Below are 21,690 nucleotides of genomic sequence, written 5' to 3'. Positions count from 1 at the left end.
CACCCATGCTTTTTCCCTATAGGGTTTTTTAATGCAGGGTGCATGTTTTTCTATGTTACCATATGTTTGTCTCTCTTTTTAATAAAGAACAATTACATAGAAATGTTTCTGTTTGTTGAAAAATTGAAAGGTCCTTATTTAGTTCCTCTTCAAAGGTATGAGTTTGTTACAAATATCTTGACCCTAGCATAATTCATCAATTTTGATGACCGACTATGTCCTTGAGGCTAGGTCAGACATAAAAACTGGTATTTGCAGCTTCAATGCCAAGGACACAATCCATTTAGAAGAAGTACTTGTCTGTCATATTTGTTTTTCATAAATTATTTGGTTATAAATTAGTCTGCTAATTCTTGTTTGAATCATCTCCCCGTGTTTTGTCCTAGGGATTATATAGAAAACTTCCTGGTATACAGTATTGATTTTGCTCATTGTTGAAGGCTGTACAGCAACATTTAGCTGCTTATAATTAGCCTCATTTGAACTTTGGAGCACCTATAGACTAGTTGTCTCATCAGCAATCCTACCACATCTTATTTTATAGACTGGTTGGCTGGAGTCTGAATATTAATTAAGGGTATGTTGATCTAGTTTGAGGTTAAAATGTGGAAAGCCACAGCTCAAAAATGGAAGTGAAAGGTTTTTTGGGGAACTTCAAGGAATTATGCTGCAATTTAATCTGTATTTGGATTCATTGGCTAGTGGTAGTACGTTAGAGAACCACAACCTTCGACAGGAAAACTGACAATTATAGTCCATTAAGATGAGTCAAGTGCACTTGCCACATGCAGGGTTCGAACTTACAACCTCTGTGTTGAAAGGCTAGTGATACAGTAGTTTTAACTACTCCGACAACAACGCCACCAAGGCCTCAGCTAAATTTGGATATATGTTATTTAATGAGAAAGATCCTATCAAATATGATGTCTTAAGTTCAAGGTCACATATACGAAAACAAACTAAAAGCAGTGCAGAAGCAGTGTTTTCGCACATAGAACCTTGCTAGGAAGTAAACTTATATATGGTAAATCAATACATGGAAGACCCCAAATAATTTGTTAGTCCACATATAAAGGGTAATTCATTTCAGGACGGTATCTTTGGAACATTTCACAACAATTGAGACTATTTTTGTGGTATGATTTCAACAATAGTTTACGTATTATATAAAATGCTATTCTGAATTATTCCATATATCAAAAAAAAAACGAATGATTCCCAATTATTGGAGAGCCAACACATGAAACAGCTATGCTTAGATTACATGTATAAGTTTGCTAATAAGTCAATTCAAGGAGAACCACAATTGGTAGGTCAGTGGTATTTGATATGCAGTTGTATTAGCATTGGCACATATCAAGTTCATCGAGATTATTTGGCCCTGCCCCTTCAGTCATGGTCTATTGACTTAGAAACTTGAGCTGAATTTACATGTTTTGTGATTGTCTGCAAGGTGATCCATCTCATTTCCATGGCATTTTTTTTGGGCCAGCCCCCTCAGTCCTTTAAATTGCATAGTTTACATTTTGAAGTTGTGATTAGATCAGTTTATGATTACTGTAAATTCAGAAACTATTGTGTGCATTTATTATTGAGATTTTGTCAGTTTAGACTTAAATGCGATTTCAATTTTTACGATTTTGAGAAAAATCCTGTTTAATTCATATAAAATATTTCAAAATGCGAGATTAAATTATTGGGTTTACAACTTTTTCGCAATAATAAAAACCTCGCAATAATTTCTGACTTTACAGTAACCAACAACACTAAGTCAATGATATTTAGTATGCAATTGTAATAGCATTCCCTCTTATATGGCCCTGCCACCCATAGTTTATTGACTTGGAAACTTTTGCATTGTTTAGATGTTAAAGTTTGTGTTTGTCAGTTTAAAGGGAACTTACATATGAGAAGTCAATGGTATTTGGTATGCAGTTGTATTGGCATTTACAATTTTCAAAGAGGTTATTCAGCCCTGTACCTTCAGTCATGTAAAAAAAAGATGTGGTATGATTGCCAATGAGATAACTCTCCACAAGAGACCAAATGACACAGAAAATAACAGTTATAGGTCACTGTACGGCCTTCAACAATGAGCAAAGCCCATACTGCATAGTCAGCTATTAAAGGCCCTGAAAATGACAAATGTAAAACAATTCAAACAAGAAAACTAATGGCTTAATTTATGTACAAAAAATGAATGAAAGACAAATATGTAACACATCAACAAATGACAACCACTGAATTACAGGCTCTTGACTTGGGACAGGCGCATACATACAGAATATGGCAAAGTCAAACATGTTAGAGGGATCTTTTGCTTTTTCAGTATTTTACTAATAGATTAACTTAGTTTTTTGCAGTGAATATTTACACAGTATCAGTCTGAAATTAATTTTTTTTTTATTAAAACTCCTTATTTTTGCTCTAAAATCTGAACATTTTTAAATGTGATGATAATTTGATGAAGGCATATGTTATAATGTCTAATTGTTTCTGTTAAAGAAGATTTTAATCGATTGCATCATAAGTGGTGTAGTTGTGATGTCGATAATGTAGAGAAGTTCATTATAAACTGATTTTTGGCATAATTTTGCAAAATTTATGACCGCATTTTGAAAAAAATTAACAGTGGCCACCTACATCAACAAATACTTATGTTAGAATATTCCTCATTTACCAAATTTTTTAGTTTTCACCATAATTTCAATAGGCGAGGGGTGGTGCCACATATAAAATCTTAAAACATGGTTTAAAAAGGTTGCAAATCTCTTGAAAAAAATATGATTTGGTGAATCAACTCATTTGTCTATCTGTTGAGATGAAGAAACCATATTATGAGTTCATTACTTTGAAGTTAATGTAGTCTGAAATTTGCCAAAAAAATTTTGACATGATTATTTAACTGGAAAATTACATTGAGCTGAATGCAGACCTGACTGAATTGTTATATTAATTTAACTCCCACTAGATAATATTCTTTGCACAGAAATAGATTTTTAATTGGGAAATGGACTTTTAAATGTTATTGTCTACCAAGTTTGAAGCAAGATGAAGGGAAGTCCTAATGAACTACTGATATGATATACATACCATTATCTTAGTCTGTCCATATCAATGATTTTGCCATATCCAAGGATTTGTATAGTAAAAAGGTTCTTTTACTATACAAATCCTTGCTATATCTATCTGCAAATGTGCACCCCACAAGTCACTGTTTTATGCAATTAATTTATTGGGTATCATAGCATAATATACAGAATGGCATTCTTAATTGCCACCAATTGTTTGTGGGAAGAATTTGTAATATAACTTGTTACAATGTTTGCCAAAATCTACCATAATCCTTAAAACTTTTAAAACAAATAAAACCAATAGAATAAATTAAAGAATAACACACCTTTTCCTGTGAAGAAATGTGTTTACATTAGAACAAAATATTGGGGCCAAAATGGAATCATTAATAGAATCTGTGATAAAAAAACTCTAGAAAAGAATAGTATACAGACTAAGGTTCTTAGCGTGAGAAAAGACTTTTAAACAATATAATTCAAATTCTAAAACAGGCATATAAATCATAACAAAGAGAGACATATGATATACTACTTTCATCCATCCATTCTCACAACTGTCATTCTGATTGGGAATGATTCATCAGGAAACCAATATAATCATAAGTCAGTTGACCTGTTATGTACAAAGAGGGATAACTCGAACATTTTTTTTAAAACATTTTAACACCACAGAGCATATAAACAGAACACATTAATTTATATAATGTATCTAATTGTTATTAGTAAAGGCTTGGGTAAAGATTTTTTTTATATATTTTACAGACTACTGCTTACATAGCGACAGACGAATATATGTAGCTGTTACTTCCATTTTAATTTGGGTATTTTTTCCAAACAAAAGGGTAACCTATTCTACAACTGAGAACAAATTGGCTTAACTGGTAATACTTCTAACAGTCAGATATATATACAAACAAACGAAGAAAGATAAGTTACCGATCATGATGCCAGTGGTGTCACCTTTGGTCTGATATTGGCGAATTTCTGATCTTTTTTTTACCAAATCATAAACTCCAGGAACTGTCAAATGGCTTAGCTGTTTAATTCACCTTAATTTTGACCTTAACCGCATTATTATACTTCAATTTTGATTATAAAAAAGAAGGCGAGACATTTCAACGTGTGCACGTGTGTTCAGCATAATCTATAAAGATCCGGAACATGTGAATTATCTCTAACGAGAAAACCAACGACCTGATTTGTGACAAAACAATTATACACTACAAAAAAAAACAATTACGGCAGACAACAAACAACGACCACCAACGAACAACAGAATCCTGACTTGGGACAGCACATACAGAATGTGACGGGTTTAACATGTTTGTGAGCCTCTAACCCGCCTCCTTACCTTGGAAATTTGTGTAACAGTACAACATAAACGGCAAAAAAGGCTCGATTCATTCCGGAACTTTCTAAACTATTTAATATAGAAAGTCCCTGCTTCATTAGATATATGTCGTAAAAATTAAGGGGAACGATAAGAAAGCCACGCAAAGCTCATTTCCCTTGAAGTTATTGTTAAACTTACACATTTTTTAAAACGTTTTCAATCCACACTAAAATTTAAAGCTTGGTATCGGTACTTTGAGTATGCAGCATCAGTATGTCATATTTCTGGCCATATAATTACCACTTATAATTATATGCTTAAAGATGGCGCCACCGCAAGTTTGAAACATTTAGGAAAACAAATTGTGTAACCCCTCCTAATTATATAAAGATGATCATTCATAACAAAAACAAAAACTCTTTAAGAAGTTTATAGGGTCTGCATTCTCTTTCAAATACAAACTATTTCGCGGTGTTTATTAAGGTCTTCGATGCAAGTTTATACATTAACATGTAAAGTTTAAGATTGTGTCAAGTCCCTTTTAAAATCGAAGTTTGATAGATGTTTGCAAAATATGGTAAAACCATAAATCCCATCAGTTAGGCTCTTTTACATTAAAAATCAACGTTGTTTCAAAACACAATTTTCAGGTAGTCTTCATTAATGAAACAAATGTAGTATAAGGGAGGAAGAAAAATAACTACTGAACCTCACATATTGTAAACTCATAAATTACAATCGACAGCACAAACTGATATAAATAATGTAGGTATAGATGTTACACACAAAGATTCACATTTAATTCAAATATAGAACTGATCAGTTTATTTCAGGACGCAAAACTGTATATCTACAGAACACGACAAGAGAGGCAAAAGATACCAAGGGAAATTCAAACTCATAAGTCGAAAATAAACCGACGCCAGGGCTAAAAAGGTAAAAGACATATAGACAAACAATAGTACAAAAACACAACATAGAAAACTAAGGAATGAACAACACGAACCCCACCCAAAACTGGGGTGGGGTGTGTCTTAGGTGCTCCAGAAGGGTAAACAAGATCCAGCTCCACACGTGGCCCCGTCATGTTGCTTATGTCCACATACGGGGAAAGATAAGATATGTATTTATCAAATACTTAGAGCATGGAAGTAATATTGAAAGTAATAACTACAACGCCAGTTCAAAGGTTTCATCTGCGTTACCGCCCATCTTTCGATAACTCGTTAATTGGTTTAAGATATGGCATGGTAATTGACTCTCGGCATGTGATCGATCAAATCACTGACACTTTTCGGTCGTTTTCGTGTTCACGGAAATTACGAACAGACAAGTTGATGTCGTATATACGTGCGAAGTAACCCGAATAGTCCACTCGTTACATTCCGCTGATGTACGCTGCCGAATAGAGTAATTCGTTCAATGTTGATTTTAGTCTAATTTTCCTATTTCTGTTTATTTCGATCTTAAAAACTGGAGAACATGGGTGGATCGTTTTCAATTTTGATATTTACAGATAGTTAAGACGCCATTTCTTAAAAATTTAAGAATATGATTGTACAAAAAATATGTTTGGACCCCCTTTTATTAAATATGAATAATCCAAGTCATGCGTGTATACCAGTCAATTAAAATATTCACAAACGTTTCTATTCTTTAAACTAATTCGTATAAATGAATTTGCGATTATGCAGATAGGGTCAAACTTATTTTACAGTATTATATGTCTCTGTTTTTATTTTAGCTGTAGCGTGTTATACATTAACTGTATAAAAACACTTTTTAAAAATAGATATTTACGAACTTATTATCCCGATTTTAGTTGTCCAGTTTCAATAATGTAATCAATGACATTTATTACATATATACATAAATTTAAAATACTTGAAAGTAATTAAATATCCTTTTTTAAATCTCGATAAACTTTGCACATTTCAACAGTAAAAAAATCTATGTCTTCATTTGTCTTCATTATTTTGTTAAACATCATGATCATCATGTGAAACCTGATCGCTTCGTCGGTATTACCTGTTTTACTCGGGATCCGCTTTCAATCGGAAAATACTTTTAGACCAGTTTAAAACGAACGGTAAAAAGCAAAAATATGCAAAAATAAATACAATTTTCCATGTTTAACTGCTGTAGTGTAAACAATTCTCGTCCGTTTTTTAAGTTTTTTACATCATTCGATTTCTTTTTGAAGGTAGAAGTTTTATATGATACAGCGCCTCCTTGTTAATTAATAAACTAGGATTTATCACACAGGTGCTTTATAATTACCGTACTCGATAAAATCACGTGACTGATAAGAAATACCAGATGCCATTTTACAACCGCGGTATCACAGATAGTAACCAAAGGAGTCTTGCCGCTGAGACTATAATTGGATAAAATCATATGACTTTAGTACAGAGCTCTGCAGGCCATAAATACATGCTAATTAGTCGTTGTTATTCCTCTCAATATTACTTCCATGCTTAGAGCAAATAACTTATAAATTTTTCAGTATGATAAAACCATTAATTTGTGTAAATTCATTATTTTCCATAATGGTGCTTAGTGGGCTGATATGTACCGATTTTTAGGTTGTCTGTACATTGATAATGTAAAATATCAGCTGCGAGTCACAATTTTATTGAAAATTATAACAAAGTAGGACCATGGAAGTAATTCAAATATTACTTCCATGGTAGGACAGACAAAATATTAGGAAACAGGAAAATATATTTTGAATAATGCAAAACAAATGATACGATAAAATGCATTTTTTTTCAAAGTTCAAAAAATAGATTTTGTATGTACTAATTTTTCTGCTGAAGTATATTATAAAATACATGGCATTTTTTCATATCAGAACCTTCATCGCCCCTCGGTTATTCGTCAATATAGAAATATGTTTTACTGTTGTTTTTCCTATCTGTTGAGCATATGATTAAATATTTCCTATCAAATGTATTACGTTTGGCGTCCGTTGTAAACTTTTTCCCTTTTTGAACTTCTACTTGAGAACCACTTTAAAGGATCTATTATATGTTAAACTTTTATTTTTCTCCATTGTTGAAGTATATATAATAAAAAGATTATAATACGTAATTTTTCATTTTTCATATCGGATGGATTTCAGCCCTAGGTCAATATCAGCCCTCCAGCCTTAAGCTCTTGGGCTGAAATTGAACCTTGGAATGATAATACAACTGATATGAAAAATGCCATGTAATAATCTTGTAATATCTGGACCATAGACAAAATTATACAAGGCACCCCAAAACGGAATAGGGGAATGTGTCAAAAATACAAAACAACCAGATAGCAGAAAACGGACAAAGGCCACAATGGGTCTACAGCGCAGCGAAAAAATACCGCACTGGAGGCGGAATTCAGCTGGTCCCTAAACACTAATGTATACCAGTTCGAGGACATGGACGCAACTTTAATTCCGAAACATACAAATGAACCAAAATAAAAAAAAAAAACAACACATAACACTTGAAAAGGCTAGAGGTTCCTAACTTGGGACATGCGCAGAAATGCGGATGAGATAAACAAGTATTGTGAGATCTCAACCAGCCCCTATACCTCTAGCCAATGTGAAATAAACAAACCCATACAGCAAAACGCACAGAAAAAATAAATAAAAAGTAATCGGAGTCCGATGTTAGAACAGGAGACAGAAAAAATAAACAACAATGATATTTCGATGGCACATAATTCTTTTCAAAATTGTTCATGGGCACTGATTTCCGAAGTTGTCATTGCTGATATAAACCTTACATATATATAGATATAGGAAGATGTGGTATGAGTGCCAATGAGACAACTCTCCATCCAAATAACAATTTATAAACGTAAACCATTAAAGGTCAAGGTACGGCCTTCAACACGGAGCCTTGGCTGACACCGAACAACAAGCTATAAAGGGCCACGAAATTACTAGTGTAAAACCATTCAAACGGGAAAACCAACTGTCTAATCTATATAAAACTAGATGTGTCAAAGCGACACGAATGGCCCCGTCCCAAAAAATTGAAAAATCTGCAATTTGAATTTCAATAACACATGTGGACACAAACATGATGGTAGTCTCACATATCAAAATCAGCTCAAAATCTGATGGCATATAGAAAAATTTCCATATAACTGTGATTTTCAACAATTTAATAATTGTAAACCCTTAATTTTGGCAAAAATTAGCAGAGTGGAACGAAACTTAAACTTGATCTGTAACTCATCATGGTTAGCTCACATACCAAAAATCAGCCTAATATCTGAAAGCATTTAGAAAAAAGGTCCGTATAACTGTGATTTCAAAAATGTATCAAAGTCCCAAAAACCGAAATTAAGGCAAAAATTAGCCGAGCAGAACAAAACTTAAACTTGATCTGCAACTCATCATGGTTAACTCACATACCAAAAATCAGCCGAATATCTGAAGTTGTTTAGAAAAAACTCCGTATAATGGTTTGTTGCGGAATTACGGAATTACGGAATGACGGAATTATGGAATTACGGAATGACGGACAAGGGTAAAACTATATGGCACCGATAATAATTCTTTTTAAAAATTTCACAACTTATTCGAGACATTGCTGATGTAAACCTTTGATATTAATTTCATTGCATTCTGGCAAGAATTGTACACATGAGAGCATTTGCGATGCAGTTTCCATTATGATATTAATAATATTCCCAAGGCGCATATAGCTCTTTTAAAAATAATTGATCAATACTGATTTTTCTAACTTGTCCGAGACATTACTAATCAAAACCTATGATATAAGCTTCATAGAATTCTGGAAATAATTGTACACGTGAAAGCTTTTACAGTCCAATTTTCCATATAATTATAATCAATATTACCAAGGGCATAACTCTTTTAGTAATAATTGTTCGGCATTGATTTTCGAACTTATCCAAGACATGGCTGATATAAACCTATAAAAAAGTTAATAAAAAATTGGCCAGAGTTGAACATGCATACAACACAATTGTGCATATCATTAATATTTCCAAGGGGCATAACTCTTTTGAAAAAATATAATCGGAACTGATTTTCGAACTTGTCTAAGACATAACTGATATTAACCTATGCTATACGTTATATATATTTGGAAATAATTGTATATGTAAGAGCGCTAATATAAGTTATATGGTTCGCTACTGACCCCCTACGGATCCATAGAGGGTGAGTAAAATTCATAGGGGGTGAGGCCGAAGGCCGAATCTCCTATGGATTTTATTCACCCTCTATGGTCCGTAGGGGGTCAGTAGTTAACCGTATAATGAATTTATCGCCCGCGAGACTTTTTTCCGCTGTGTTTTGAATATAAAAAAACAATAAAACACAACAACATTAATAGATGACGTCACTATTAACAGTAGACGTGACGTCATGAACCCCCTATGAAATTTACTAACCCCCTACGGATCCATAGGGGGTCACCACGTGATGGCGTTAAACCAATCACAACGTGATAATTTACCGGCGGTGCGATAATAAGATTGGACGGACAGACTTTAGGGGATCAAATACAGGCGAACGATACAGAAGGGACATTCCAACTCGTAAGTCGAAAATAAACTGACAACGCCATGGTTAAAAAAGAAAAAAAATATACAGAAAAACAACAGTACACAAAACACAACATAGAAAACTACAGCCTGAGCAACACGAACCCCACAAAAAACGGGGGTTATCTTAGGCGCTCCTGAATATTTAAGCAGATCCTGCTCCATATATGGCACACGTTGTGTTGCTCGTGTTACAATCATAATGTAGTGACAAACATGAAGAATAATATATTCAATGGCAGTATACTTCAAGATGTATCAATTATGTATGAATTCCATGTTTTTTTTACATCTGTATTTTTGTAGGGTTGTTGTGAAATATTTTTTTATTGTTTACAAAAACCATTAGTCATCAAAAGAAGATAAATATAAGTAAAAAGTCCGAGTTTATTTATGGATTGAAGTATTCATAACTCTATGTGAGTTTAAAAGTAGAAGTCCTTGCAGATCTCTTTACTGGCATTCGGTCTAGCAAAATAATATCGCATATGCAACTATACCAGTCATAATTACGTTCGATAACTCTGCATGTTACTGGTTTAATTAGGATTATGACAAATTTACTGGTAACCCGTGTGATGAATGATTTAGAAAATTGAAAAAAATAAATATTTCACCTCCGGTCGGGGTTTCGAGGTTTTTTTTTTTATTAATATAAAATAATACCATAAAATAATTTCTATAAGAATCTGACCATACTAATCTACATAAGTCTTGTCGAAACTTACATGATATTACATCGTGATTAGGTGCCGTGTTTGTTTTCTTTGATCACGTTGATGACTTAATATCTCCTTAATCAGGCTATGTCCTTGGGTATTATAATTAGAGTGACAATAACGTGTCATATTTAATTGCAATATAAACAGTGAAATAAAATTGTGTTATTTGCATAGGCAAAATTAGTGTCGAACATCGTCTACGTTTGAAAATTGTTTGGTCGCCATTTTTTTACGTAACTTCGAAATTTTATCAAAACAAAAAGCATATATCCACTTTATCAAAAAGACAAAATATTTGATTCTATGCTGCTTTAAGGTAAGACAAAAACTGAAAACGCATGCATCCTACAGTTTTTTGATTTTCATCGTAAAATATTACAATATATATTTTCACAAGTCGACCTCCGCTGTCAACGGTATCGGGTCCGTTCGCGCCCAATACACGTTCGCACCCTACACGTTCGCATCCCACACGTTCGCCCCCTAGGTCCGTTCGCACCCTACACGTTCGACCCCTAGGTCCGTTCGCACCCTACACGTTCGCACCCTTTTTTTTATTCAAAAACCTGATAAATTTTTAGATGTTTTGTAGATGTTTATATCAAAATATTTTTATTTTCATAAATAAAAATTCGGGAATTTTTAAATGAAATATAGTTTTAAATTGATTTGATGATTAATTATTAAATGTTAATTATGTATGATTACTGCTAATTGGTATTTATTCACAGCCTAATTTGGTGTTATTTTTGAGTGTTTGAAAATCATGATTGTTGTCATGGTTGTTTTAACTTGCGTTGATGTAAATACTAAAATTGAGAATGGAAATGGGGAATGTGTCAAAGAGACAACAATTAACCCGACCATAGAACAGACAACAGCAGAAGGTCACCAACAGGTCTTCAATGCAGCGAGAAATTCCCGCACCCGGAGGCGTCCTTCAGCTGGCCCCTAAACAAATATATATACTAGTTCAGTGATAATGAACGCCATACTAAACTCCAAATTGTACACAAGAAACTAAAATTAAAAATAATACAAGACTAACAAAGGCTAGAGGCTCCTGACTTGGGACAGGCGCAAAAATGCGGCGGGGTTAAACATGTTTATGAGATCTCAACCCTCCCCCTATACCTCTAGCCAATGTAGAAAAGTAAACGCATAACAATACGCACATTAAAATTCAGTTCAAGAGAAGTCCGAGTCTGATGTCAGATGTCAGAAGATGTAACCAAAGAAAATAAACAAAATGACAATAATACATAAATAACAACAGACTACTAGCAGTTAACTGACATGCCAGCTCCAGACTTCAATTAAACTGATTGAAAGATTATGGCTTCATCATATGAATATCAGGCACAATCCTTCCCGTTAGGGGTTTAGTATCATACCATCATAACATATATGAGAAGAACATAACCCGTGTCATGCCAACAACTGGTTTTTAAATAAATGTGTTTAGTGCCGATGCAAAGACCCTATAAGTGAATCAATATTAACGCCAAAATATGCAATCTTTAATGACCTGACAACAGTATCGTAACTATATCCCTTCTTAATAAGTCTATTTAAAGGTTTTGTTAGCTTCAGAGGCGAATACTGACATTTTTGTGCTTTATAAAGAATATTTCCATAAAAAATTGGATGTGAAATACCTGAACGTATAAGAAGTCTGCATGTTGAGCTATATTTACGAATGATGTCCTTATACCGATGATAATATAAAATTCCTATTCCAGAGCTGTTGATCCAATTGTACTGTTATTGCAATATTGTCTTATTTGGTTCACTTAATTTTCTTTTCAGCCGGAAGATTTATTTGTTAAGACAATACATGGCGAAGATATCAGCCATCCGCCACCGTCCAAAAAATTACGAAAAAGTCAATGTACTCCATTGTTCATGAATGCCTTTACCATGAGAGGTAAGCAGTGTCCTGAAGTTGAAATATTTAAGTGAAATTTCATCCACTATAGCAGCTACGAAGGAATGAGTTTAGTTCTCATAAAACTACAGTTACATTTTTTTACATAGCTAAAGAGAACATACATAAAATTTAACATAATTATAAGGTACAATTATTACATGCAAATGTAATAGCTATAATAGATTGCTGTTGAACATTTTTCTAACGGCAGAATAATGTTTTTTTTAAAGAGGCCTGTGCTGTAATACATACGCATTCAAAGCATGCTGTCATGGCAACACTTTTGTATCCTGGGACAGAATTTAGAATAACTCATCAAGAAATGATCAAAGGAATACAGAAGCATAACTCAGGTTTGTGATTAATACAACAAGGTTATTGTCTGTAACCGAAAGTACGCACTTAAATTAGATATCATCTATCTTACGGACTCGTGCTACAACGTTCCTTAATTGTACAATTGGTTTTCGTCTTCAGTATCATCAAAATTTGTCGCATGATGACGAACAAACAAACGTCAATCAATCATAAATGCAAGTCAATTATACATTTAGGGAGCTACCATTTGATTTTTATTGGGGGTGGGGAAGGGCTAGGATCAAATTTAAAAAAAAAGGCAGGACAGGAGTTTTGAGTGAAAAAAACTGAAGGATGAGCAACTTGGCAAAACAAAAAGGCAGGATAACAATTTATGTAAAAAAAGTCAGGATAAACTAATAAAAAAGGCAGGACAGAATAGAGTGAAAAATAGAAAGGCAGGACAGAGATTACAACTAAAAAAAAAAAATGCAGGACAAAATGTTTCATCCTAGCCCCATAACAATCAAATGGTAGCTCCCTTAGCTGACTTAATTAATATTTTTACATTGTAATGCGTCAATATAAAGATAAGGAGATGTGGTATTGTTTCCAATGAGACAACTATCCAAAAGAGGTCAAATGAGGAGTAATAAGCAATCATAGTCAACCGTACGGCCTTCAATAATGAGAAAAAAGCCATTCCGTTAGTCGACTATAAAAGGGCCCGACACGAAAAGTGTTAACCTATTCAAACGAGAAAACCAACGGCCTAACTTATAACAAAACAATTCACGAAAAACAAATATGACAGACATGAACCAACGACAATCACTGAAATCGGGACAGGTCAGTGGCAGGGTTAAAATGTTTGTGGGCGCTCAACCCTCCCCTAACCTGGGACAGTGGTGTAACAGATAAACATTAGAACAAACTATAAAAATCAGTGGAAATTGGCTTAACTCAAAAGATCGGTACGAGGCACAAAACAAACAACATAAAAACAATAGAAACAAAGCACCGGAATTAGAGTACTCGCAGTTAGAGAACGCTAGTTCAAAGCCAATTATTACATCTAATAAATCAATCATGTACTCTCAGACTAAAGTATCAATCATTACACATCCAACGGGTTTAGTTAAACACGTCATAAACAGTCCGAGAAACGCACGACCTTGTGCTTTGCTAACATATAAGTAAACAGTTCACATAAATCTTTATCCTAAAGTCAAGCTTGTTCTCATTTTGTTGTTGTTACGTTGTTATAGTGTTTTAATTTTCGTTTAATTTGATTTGTTTTCAGGCGGTAACTACAAATATGATGATGAATTGATCGTGCCTATTGTTGAAAATACACCAGAAGAAAAAGATCTAAAGGTAAATTAATTGTAAACCGATTTTCAAACCTCTGAAGTCCAATTCAAACATATAATTAACAAACCAAGTAAAAAAAATTGGCATGGAATCGATAAAACCAGAAACGAAGCTAACCCGGGTGAAGTGACACAACATGACGAATGTTTTTCTTTTTAAATCCTGAACTGATAGATGAGGGGCCTGATGGGTTATTTTCGTTCTTCGTGATCGGCGCATTTTCGCTATCGTGATCCGTTTTTCTACAGATTTGTTTTTTTTTTATATTTTCGTGATCCGTGATCATGGAAATTTATTTTCTGTGAATCGTGATTGACAAAAAAATCAACTCGTGAATCGTGCATGTAGACACGTATAGATTGACGTAATTTCCCTAAAAAAATTAATTTGCACATTTTTAGCCTTTCATATTTTACAGAAAAGAATGGCCTTGGCAATGGAAGATTATCCAGAATCCTGTGCTGTACTTGTTCGTCGTCATGGAGTTTATGTTTGGGGACCAACATGGGAGAAAGCCAAGACTATGTATGTTTTGAAAAGGGCTTCGATCAGGCTTCGTAATCAATTCGATCAGGCTTCGTAATCAATTTTGATACATACAAACAAAGACAGCAACCAAAAAGCAAAGAAAAAACATATACTATTTTGGCGCCGTACGAATCCATGAAATTAAATAGAATATCAGATCAGTAAAACTCACTATACGCAGCTATACAAGTCACAATCAGGGTCGATAACTCTGTCGGTTCAGATCGGCTGGTAAAGGATCGATAAGTTCTTACATTTAATTATGTGCACTTTATCTCTCTACACTAGGTCAAAATTCGATAAAAACTTTGTCAAATAAAATTACCAAAAGAAAAGAAAAGAAAAATCAAAATCATTTGCATTGAGTTTAGGCTTAATTTTTTTTTTATCAAAAGACAAATTTTACAAACAGAAAATTAAAAAATCGATGTATTTTACAATTGATATATATGTTAAAACATTAAGAAGCTGAAAAATATAAATATTTATCCAGTATTGTGATTCGGTAGAATTTCCCGGGGCAAAATATGTCGTTTTATAGTGTTACTAACTTGCTGAATCTGTATTTGCCCATGTATTGATTCAGGGTCTGCTATATTAGTCCCGAGGGCCGTAGGGCTAAGGGTCAATACAGCTGACCGAGAATCAATACAGGGAAAAACAAGAATCAGCAAGTTAGTAACACTTGTATCAAATAATCAAAACAGTCCATATGACTGGTCCGTATGGCCAGTCCGTATGGCCAGTCCGTATGACAAGAAGTAGACACAGCTGATCCGTATGGCCAGTCCGTATGACAGGAAGTAGATACAGCTGGTCCGTTTGGCCAGTCCGTATGACAGAAAGAAGATACAGCTGGTCCGTATGGCCAGTCCGTATGACAGGAAGTAGATACAGCTGGTCCGTATGACAGGAAGTAGATACAGCTGGTCCGTATGGAAACACTTATTAACCCGACCAAACAGCCGTATTAAACGTATGGTTAATATGACTTGATCTTTTCAATTCCATATTAGTCATGCTGATTTTAGCAAATTAGGGCCAATCAAAATATATTAATTAATAGATTACTTTAAAACTCTGGAAATAACCTTGTACACGGGATGATTATAACAAGTATTGATAATTTGGTTTGGCATACGTTTCTTGTGTAATACCTGAATAATTGTGTAATGTAGACTTTATATACCTGTCTGCAACTTGTGAGGCTAACCTGTTGTTTACCTTTCTCAGATACATACATACACACATGCAAATATAAGTCTGTGCCATTCTATATTTTAATGCAGATGTTATAATATGTATCATGGACTGTTACAATTTTATTTTTTTTTTGCATCGAAAAAACTACTCAATATATAATAATCATGGACAAAACATGCAACCGTCAGGAACCTGAGAAAAACTTATATAAAATATAAAAACTAATTTGTTTCCGAGTTTTGTAATGAAAAGTTCGGACTAGTAGCCATTTTCTGACTAGTATATATTTTGTTATATACGATTCTTTTAGACCAGACGTATTGCTGTATGAAATTTTCCGTCTGATTATTCCAGAATAAGTTTATTACAACAATACATTAAAAGATGAAGGTTGTTTTTGTTGCATAATCATGATAATATCAAAAATAACAAGACACTTGTTACAAAATGGTTACCATAATATAATCTTAATCTCAGGCGCAGATCCAGCCATTTTGAAATAAAAAATGTTTGTCTTAGTTGCCTTTCTTTTCTTTCAGAAAATAATACATATAAAAAGAAGATGTGGTATGATTGCCGATGAGACAACTATCCATAAGAGACCAAAATGACACAGAAATAAAAAACTATTGGTTACCGTACGGCCTTCAACAATGAGCACAGCCCATACCGCATAGTCAGCTATAAAAGGCCCCAAAATGACAAATGTACAACAATTCAAGCATGCCCTTTTTCGTTTCTCTTTAATAAATTTATGTTTATATCTTTTATTAATTTCAGGTGCGAGTGTTATGATTATTTATTTGAAATTGCCATCGAGATGAAGCAAAACGGCCTTGACCCTGAAGAAGTACCGAAACCTCCAAAAGGAGCTTACATCCAGTGATATAATACACTTTGACAACCATGAAAGCCCATAATAATGCAATATTCACAAAGACATAACCAATCAACATAAACAATGTCTACCGTTATTAAATGTTGAGTTTATGCACAAAGTTATTGATCGAAAATATTAATCCAATGTCCTTGTTGATGATTGTTTTGAAAGTCACATGATAATTTGTGTACCGTAGTCCGACTTGGTATTAAATAAACATTATTTGAATACTATCTTTTTTTTCTGTAATCTCTGTTATAAGGATATTGTCTTGATATTACCAACCCTTTATAGCCATGTTGTTGATGAATGTCTAGCGTATGTGGCCACTTTTATGTCGATGAATATCTAGCGTATGTGACCACCATTATGTCGATGAATATCTAGCGTATGTGGCCACCATTATGTCGATGAATATCTAGCGTATGTGACCAACATTATGTCGATGAATATCTAGCGTATGTGACCACCATTATGTCGATGAATATCTAGCGTATTTGACCACCAGCATGTCGATGAATATCAAACGTATGTGGCCACCATTATACCGATGAATATGTAGCGTATGTGGCCACCATTATGTCGATGAATATCTAGCGTATGTGACCACCAATATGTCGATGAATATCTAGCGTATGTGACCACCATTTTGTCGATGAATATCTAGCGTATGTGGCCACAATTATGTCAATGAATATCTAGCGTATGTGACTACCATTATGTCGATGAATATCTATCGTATGTGGCCACCATTATGTCGATAAATATCTATCGTATGTGACCACCATTATGTCGATGAATATCTAGCGTATGTGACCAAAATTATGTCGATGAATATCTAGCGTATGTGACCACCATTATGTCGATGAATATCTAGCGTATGTGACCACCATTATGTCGATGAATATCTAGCGTATGTGACCACCATTATGTCGATAAATATCTATCGTATGTGACCACCATTATGTCGATGAATATCTAGCGTATGTGACCAAAATTATGTCGATGAATATCTAGCGTATGTGACCACCATTATGTCGATGAATATCTAGCGTATGTGACCAACATTATGTCGATGAATATCTAGCGTATGTGACCACCATTTTGTCGATGAATATCTTGCGGATGTGACCACCATATTGTCGATGAATATCTAGCGTATGTGGCCACAATTATGTTAATGAATATCTAGCGTTTGTGACCACGGTTATGTCGATGAATATCTAGCGTATGTGACCACCATTATACCGATGAATATGTAGCGTATGTGGCCACCATTATGTCGATGAATATCTAGCGTTTGTGACCACCAATATGTCGATGAATATCTAGCGTATGTGACCACCATTTTGTCGATGAAAATCTTGCGGATGTGACCACCATATTGTCGATGAATATCTAGCGTATGTGGCCACAATTATGTCAATGAATATCTAGCGTTTGTGACCACGGTTATGTCGATGAATATCTAGCGTATGTGACCACAATTATGTCGATGAATATCTAGCGTATGTGACCACCATTATGTCTATGAATATCTAGCGTATGTGGCCACCATTATATCGATGAATATCTTGCGTATGTGACCACCATTATGTCGATGAATATCTAGCGTATGTGACCACCATTATGTCGATGAATATCTAGCGTATGTGACCACCATTATGTCGATGAATATCTAGCGTATGTGACCACTATTATGTCGATGAATATCTAGCGTATGTGACCACCATTGTGCTATAATGAACAAAACGTAACAATATTCGGTAAATGATACTTAAGCCCAATTTCTACCTTCAGTGAGGAACACGACGGGTCCTAATAGTAGAGCAGGATCTATCAATCTGTCGGAGAAGAAGTTCACCCACGGTTATTGGTGTTGTTATTGTTGCTCAGTCTTTGTGCGACATTATGTGGACTGTCAATTGTCTTTTGTCGTTTTCTTGTCGGTTATGGTGTTGTGTGTTTTTTTTGTTGCTGTTTTGACATGTTATGTTTCCTTGATATCGTTCATCTATTTTTTTCCCCTATTTTTTTGTTCAGAAAAAACGTCCACAACCAATCGATTGCGGTAATTGTAATATCTGATTGATAGCATTGAAATTGTGAAATGGTTGAAGTATATATCGCGTTCCACGTGCTTGCATTTGAAACGCCAATTAGCCAATGAGTTATTAAAAAAAAACCTTTCTGATCCATTCACTATGGAAAAAAAAACTTAAAGAGCATATCTCCTTATGACGTACAACAAAATCCTCACCAATAATAACACTTGTTCGGACATTAAATTTAGGAAACGTTCTGATAATTTGTCTTTTCTTTTATTATTCGTCTGTCTTTATCGTGGAATAATGTAAATACAGCACTTTTGTTCAACATGAATTCATCTGTCATTTTTGAGTGACAGTATGTCACATGCACACTTAGGGAAAGTCATTAATAGCACCATTTTAAGACTGTCAAAAGATATCCTATCCATTTGTATAGAACTGCTGTTGACAGGCGATGATTTTATATTTATACTAAAAATAATTGATGCCATTACTAGCTTTCCGAAAAGCTCAATAAACATTATAAAAGGCACATTCAATTAAGAAGAGCGAATCTACATTTTTGTATTCATGGATTGACATACTATAATTGCCAAAAAATAATTGTAATAATAGAGCAATCACCGGTAAAGAAAATAAGAGGAAATAAAATGTATATCATATTGCAAAATCATAATGTTTCGATTGAGATGACAAAATAATAGTCGTCTGCTCTTTATCAGACTAATGTCAAAAATTAAAACGTAGCATATTGATAAAAAAATATTCTAAAAAATGAAAAGCGATTTTCTGGATTTACCTTTATCGGGAACACCCGGAGCCGAATATTTTAGGATGTATAAGAACCGAAACAGTTGAAGGGCTATATGACCAAAAGAGACCCAAACAAATAGCCGTATCCATCTAAGGTAAACTTTGCCTGAGGGAGTTGAAACCTTAGTTTCTTATAGCTTCAAAATTTAACGCCACTTTCAATACTATTGTGCTATTTCGTGGCGGTCAGTTTTTATTTGGTGGAGGAAGCCGGAGTGCCCGGAGAAAACCATCGACCTTCGGTAAGAAATCCTAGTCAATTAAGATTGGAGTCGAGCGCACCTACCACGTGCGGGATTCCAACCCACAACCTCAGTGTACAGTTATAGAAAGGTCTGTTATAAATTATGTCAGTACCGAGGTACTGACTACTTCGCTGATACCGATTAAATCCATACTAGACTTATTACCGTGTTGTTCAGTTGGAATTGTTGCTTTTAGTCTATCTTTTATGAAAAATAACAATACTAGGCGTTAAATACTTAGTAGTGTAATGTAGATATTAATGACGAATCAAGTGAACCAATTAATTTAAACAAGGAGAACACCGTTTCAAGCAATTGTCCGGCTTTGGCTATACTTTTTTGTCCTTTTTGGTTTCTGGCTCTTCATCTTTTTAACAAGCATTGGATTTTCAAATATTTTAACCTCGAGCATCACTGAAGAGACATTAATTGTCGAAATGCGCTTCTGGTGCAGAAAAATTGGTACCGTTTATGTTATTACATGTAGCAGCGAAATATCACGGTATTGTCTCTAGTATATGTAATAAGAAAATTATCACATCAAAATTGCTGTATCAAATATGAAGTCACGTTAAACGACGAACGCTAAGATCAGAGAGGAAAAAGACAGGGAAATACAGCATCTTAGGTAAAAAAAGGGAAACTATGCCAAGGGATACGTCAAACAAAACCAGAAAGCATCATGGACTAAAAAGGACAAAAAAAAAAGAAGACGAAATGACAAGCAAAAAGAAAACACTCCATACGCAACAATAGATTGAACAAGACCAGCCTAAGGACACATCGGGGTGAATTAAGATATTCAAGAAAGGTCAGCATAACTGACGTGCTCCCCTAATGACACCCGACGTGTTGTTCTTCTTGCTTTTAAGCTGACCAATAACAATTTCTCAAAGTAGCAGAGGAGTTAATGAATGGATGCCGTAGTTCTTTTATTGATTAAATCCATATTAGTAATTTTATACTTTGATTAAGGATCGAGATAAATTGTTTAAGAAGCTTTATGACTAAAAGTTTTTTTTTACATAATTTAAACCTTACTATTGAAAAGAGTTATTATAACAGTTACTAGTTTGAATGTTATTGTGAAAATGTATATTTCCAAATCATGGCCAGTGCGTGCCGTGTTACAAATGGATTGATTGATTGGCGTTGAACGCCACATTCTGCACTATTGTGCTTTTTCGTTGCGGTAAGTTTTTATTGATTAGAGGAAGCCGGCGGTAAGATAACTGACAATCCTAGTCAATTCAGATTGCAGTCCAGCGCATCTGCCACGTGCGAGATTGGAACTTAACAACCTAAGTGTTGACAGGCTAGTGATACTGTAGTTCTACTACTTAGACCACTCGGCAACCGATGCCCTTGTTTCAAATGCAAATTAAATTGATAGTTGAATTCTGATGAGTTGAAGTTTCTAATTAAGACTACTAAGCTTGCTACCCAACGTTTTTTTTTCTTCGGTATTTGTTTTCCTCTACTTTTGGTATGGACGACCTTTTTTTAGAAACACGAATCGCATACATTGAAATTTACATAAAACGTTTAAGTAAAAGAGGTATAATACAGTTTGAGACACATAAAGAATGGTGTTTTTAACTCTCAAAAACTGTTGAATGTTTGGAAAAAATGAATAAAATGTATTTGTGTAATTTTTTTTCACTGCAGTGCT

General features: G+C 34.2%; 1 protein-coding gene across 1 annotated transcript; it reads left to right on the top strand.

Annotated features, from left to right (window-relative positions):
* The first annotated feature begins 12,869 nt into the window (after positions 1 to 12,869).
* LOC127706333 (methylthioribulose-1-phosphate dehydratase-like) lies at positions 12,870 to 17,137 on the top strand. Its single transcript, XM_052210870.1, has 4 exons — positions 12,870 to 12,980; positions 14,228 to 14,301; positions 14,717 to 14,823; positions 16,810 to 17,137. Exons 1-4 carry the CDS (start codon positions 12,899 to 12,901, stop codon positions 16,913 to 16,915), a joined length of 369 nt encoding a protein of 122 aa, XP_052066830.1. The 5' UTR covers positions 12,870 to 12,898; the 3' UTR covers positions 16,916 to 17,137.
* Positions 17,138 to 21,690: the final 4,553 nt, after the last annotated feature.

Source organism: Mytilus californianus, unplaced genomic scaffold, assembly GCF_021869535.1.
Source record: "Mytilus californianus isolate M0D057914Y unplaced genomic scaffold, xbMytCali1.0.p SCAF_6, whole genome shotgun sequence".
NCBI classification, from domain to species: Eukaryota; Metazoa; Mollusca; class Bivalvia; order Mytilida; family Mytilidae; genus Mytilus; species Mytilus californianus.
This window is presented reverse-complemented; position numbering and strand designations above follow the sequence as displayed.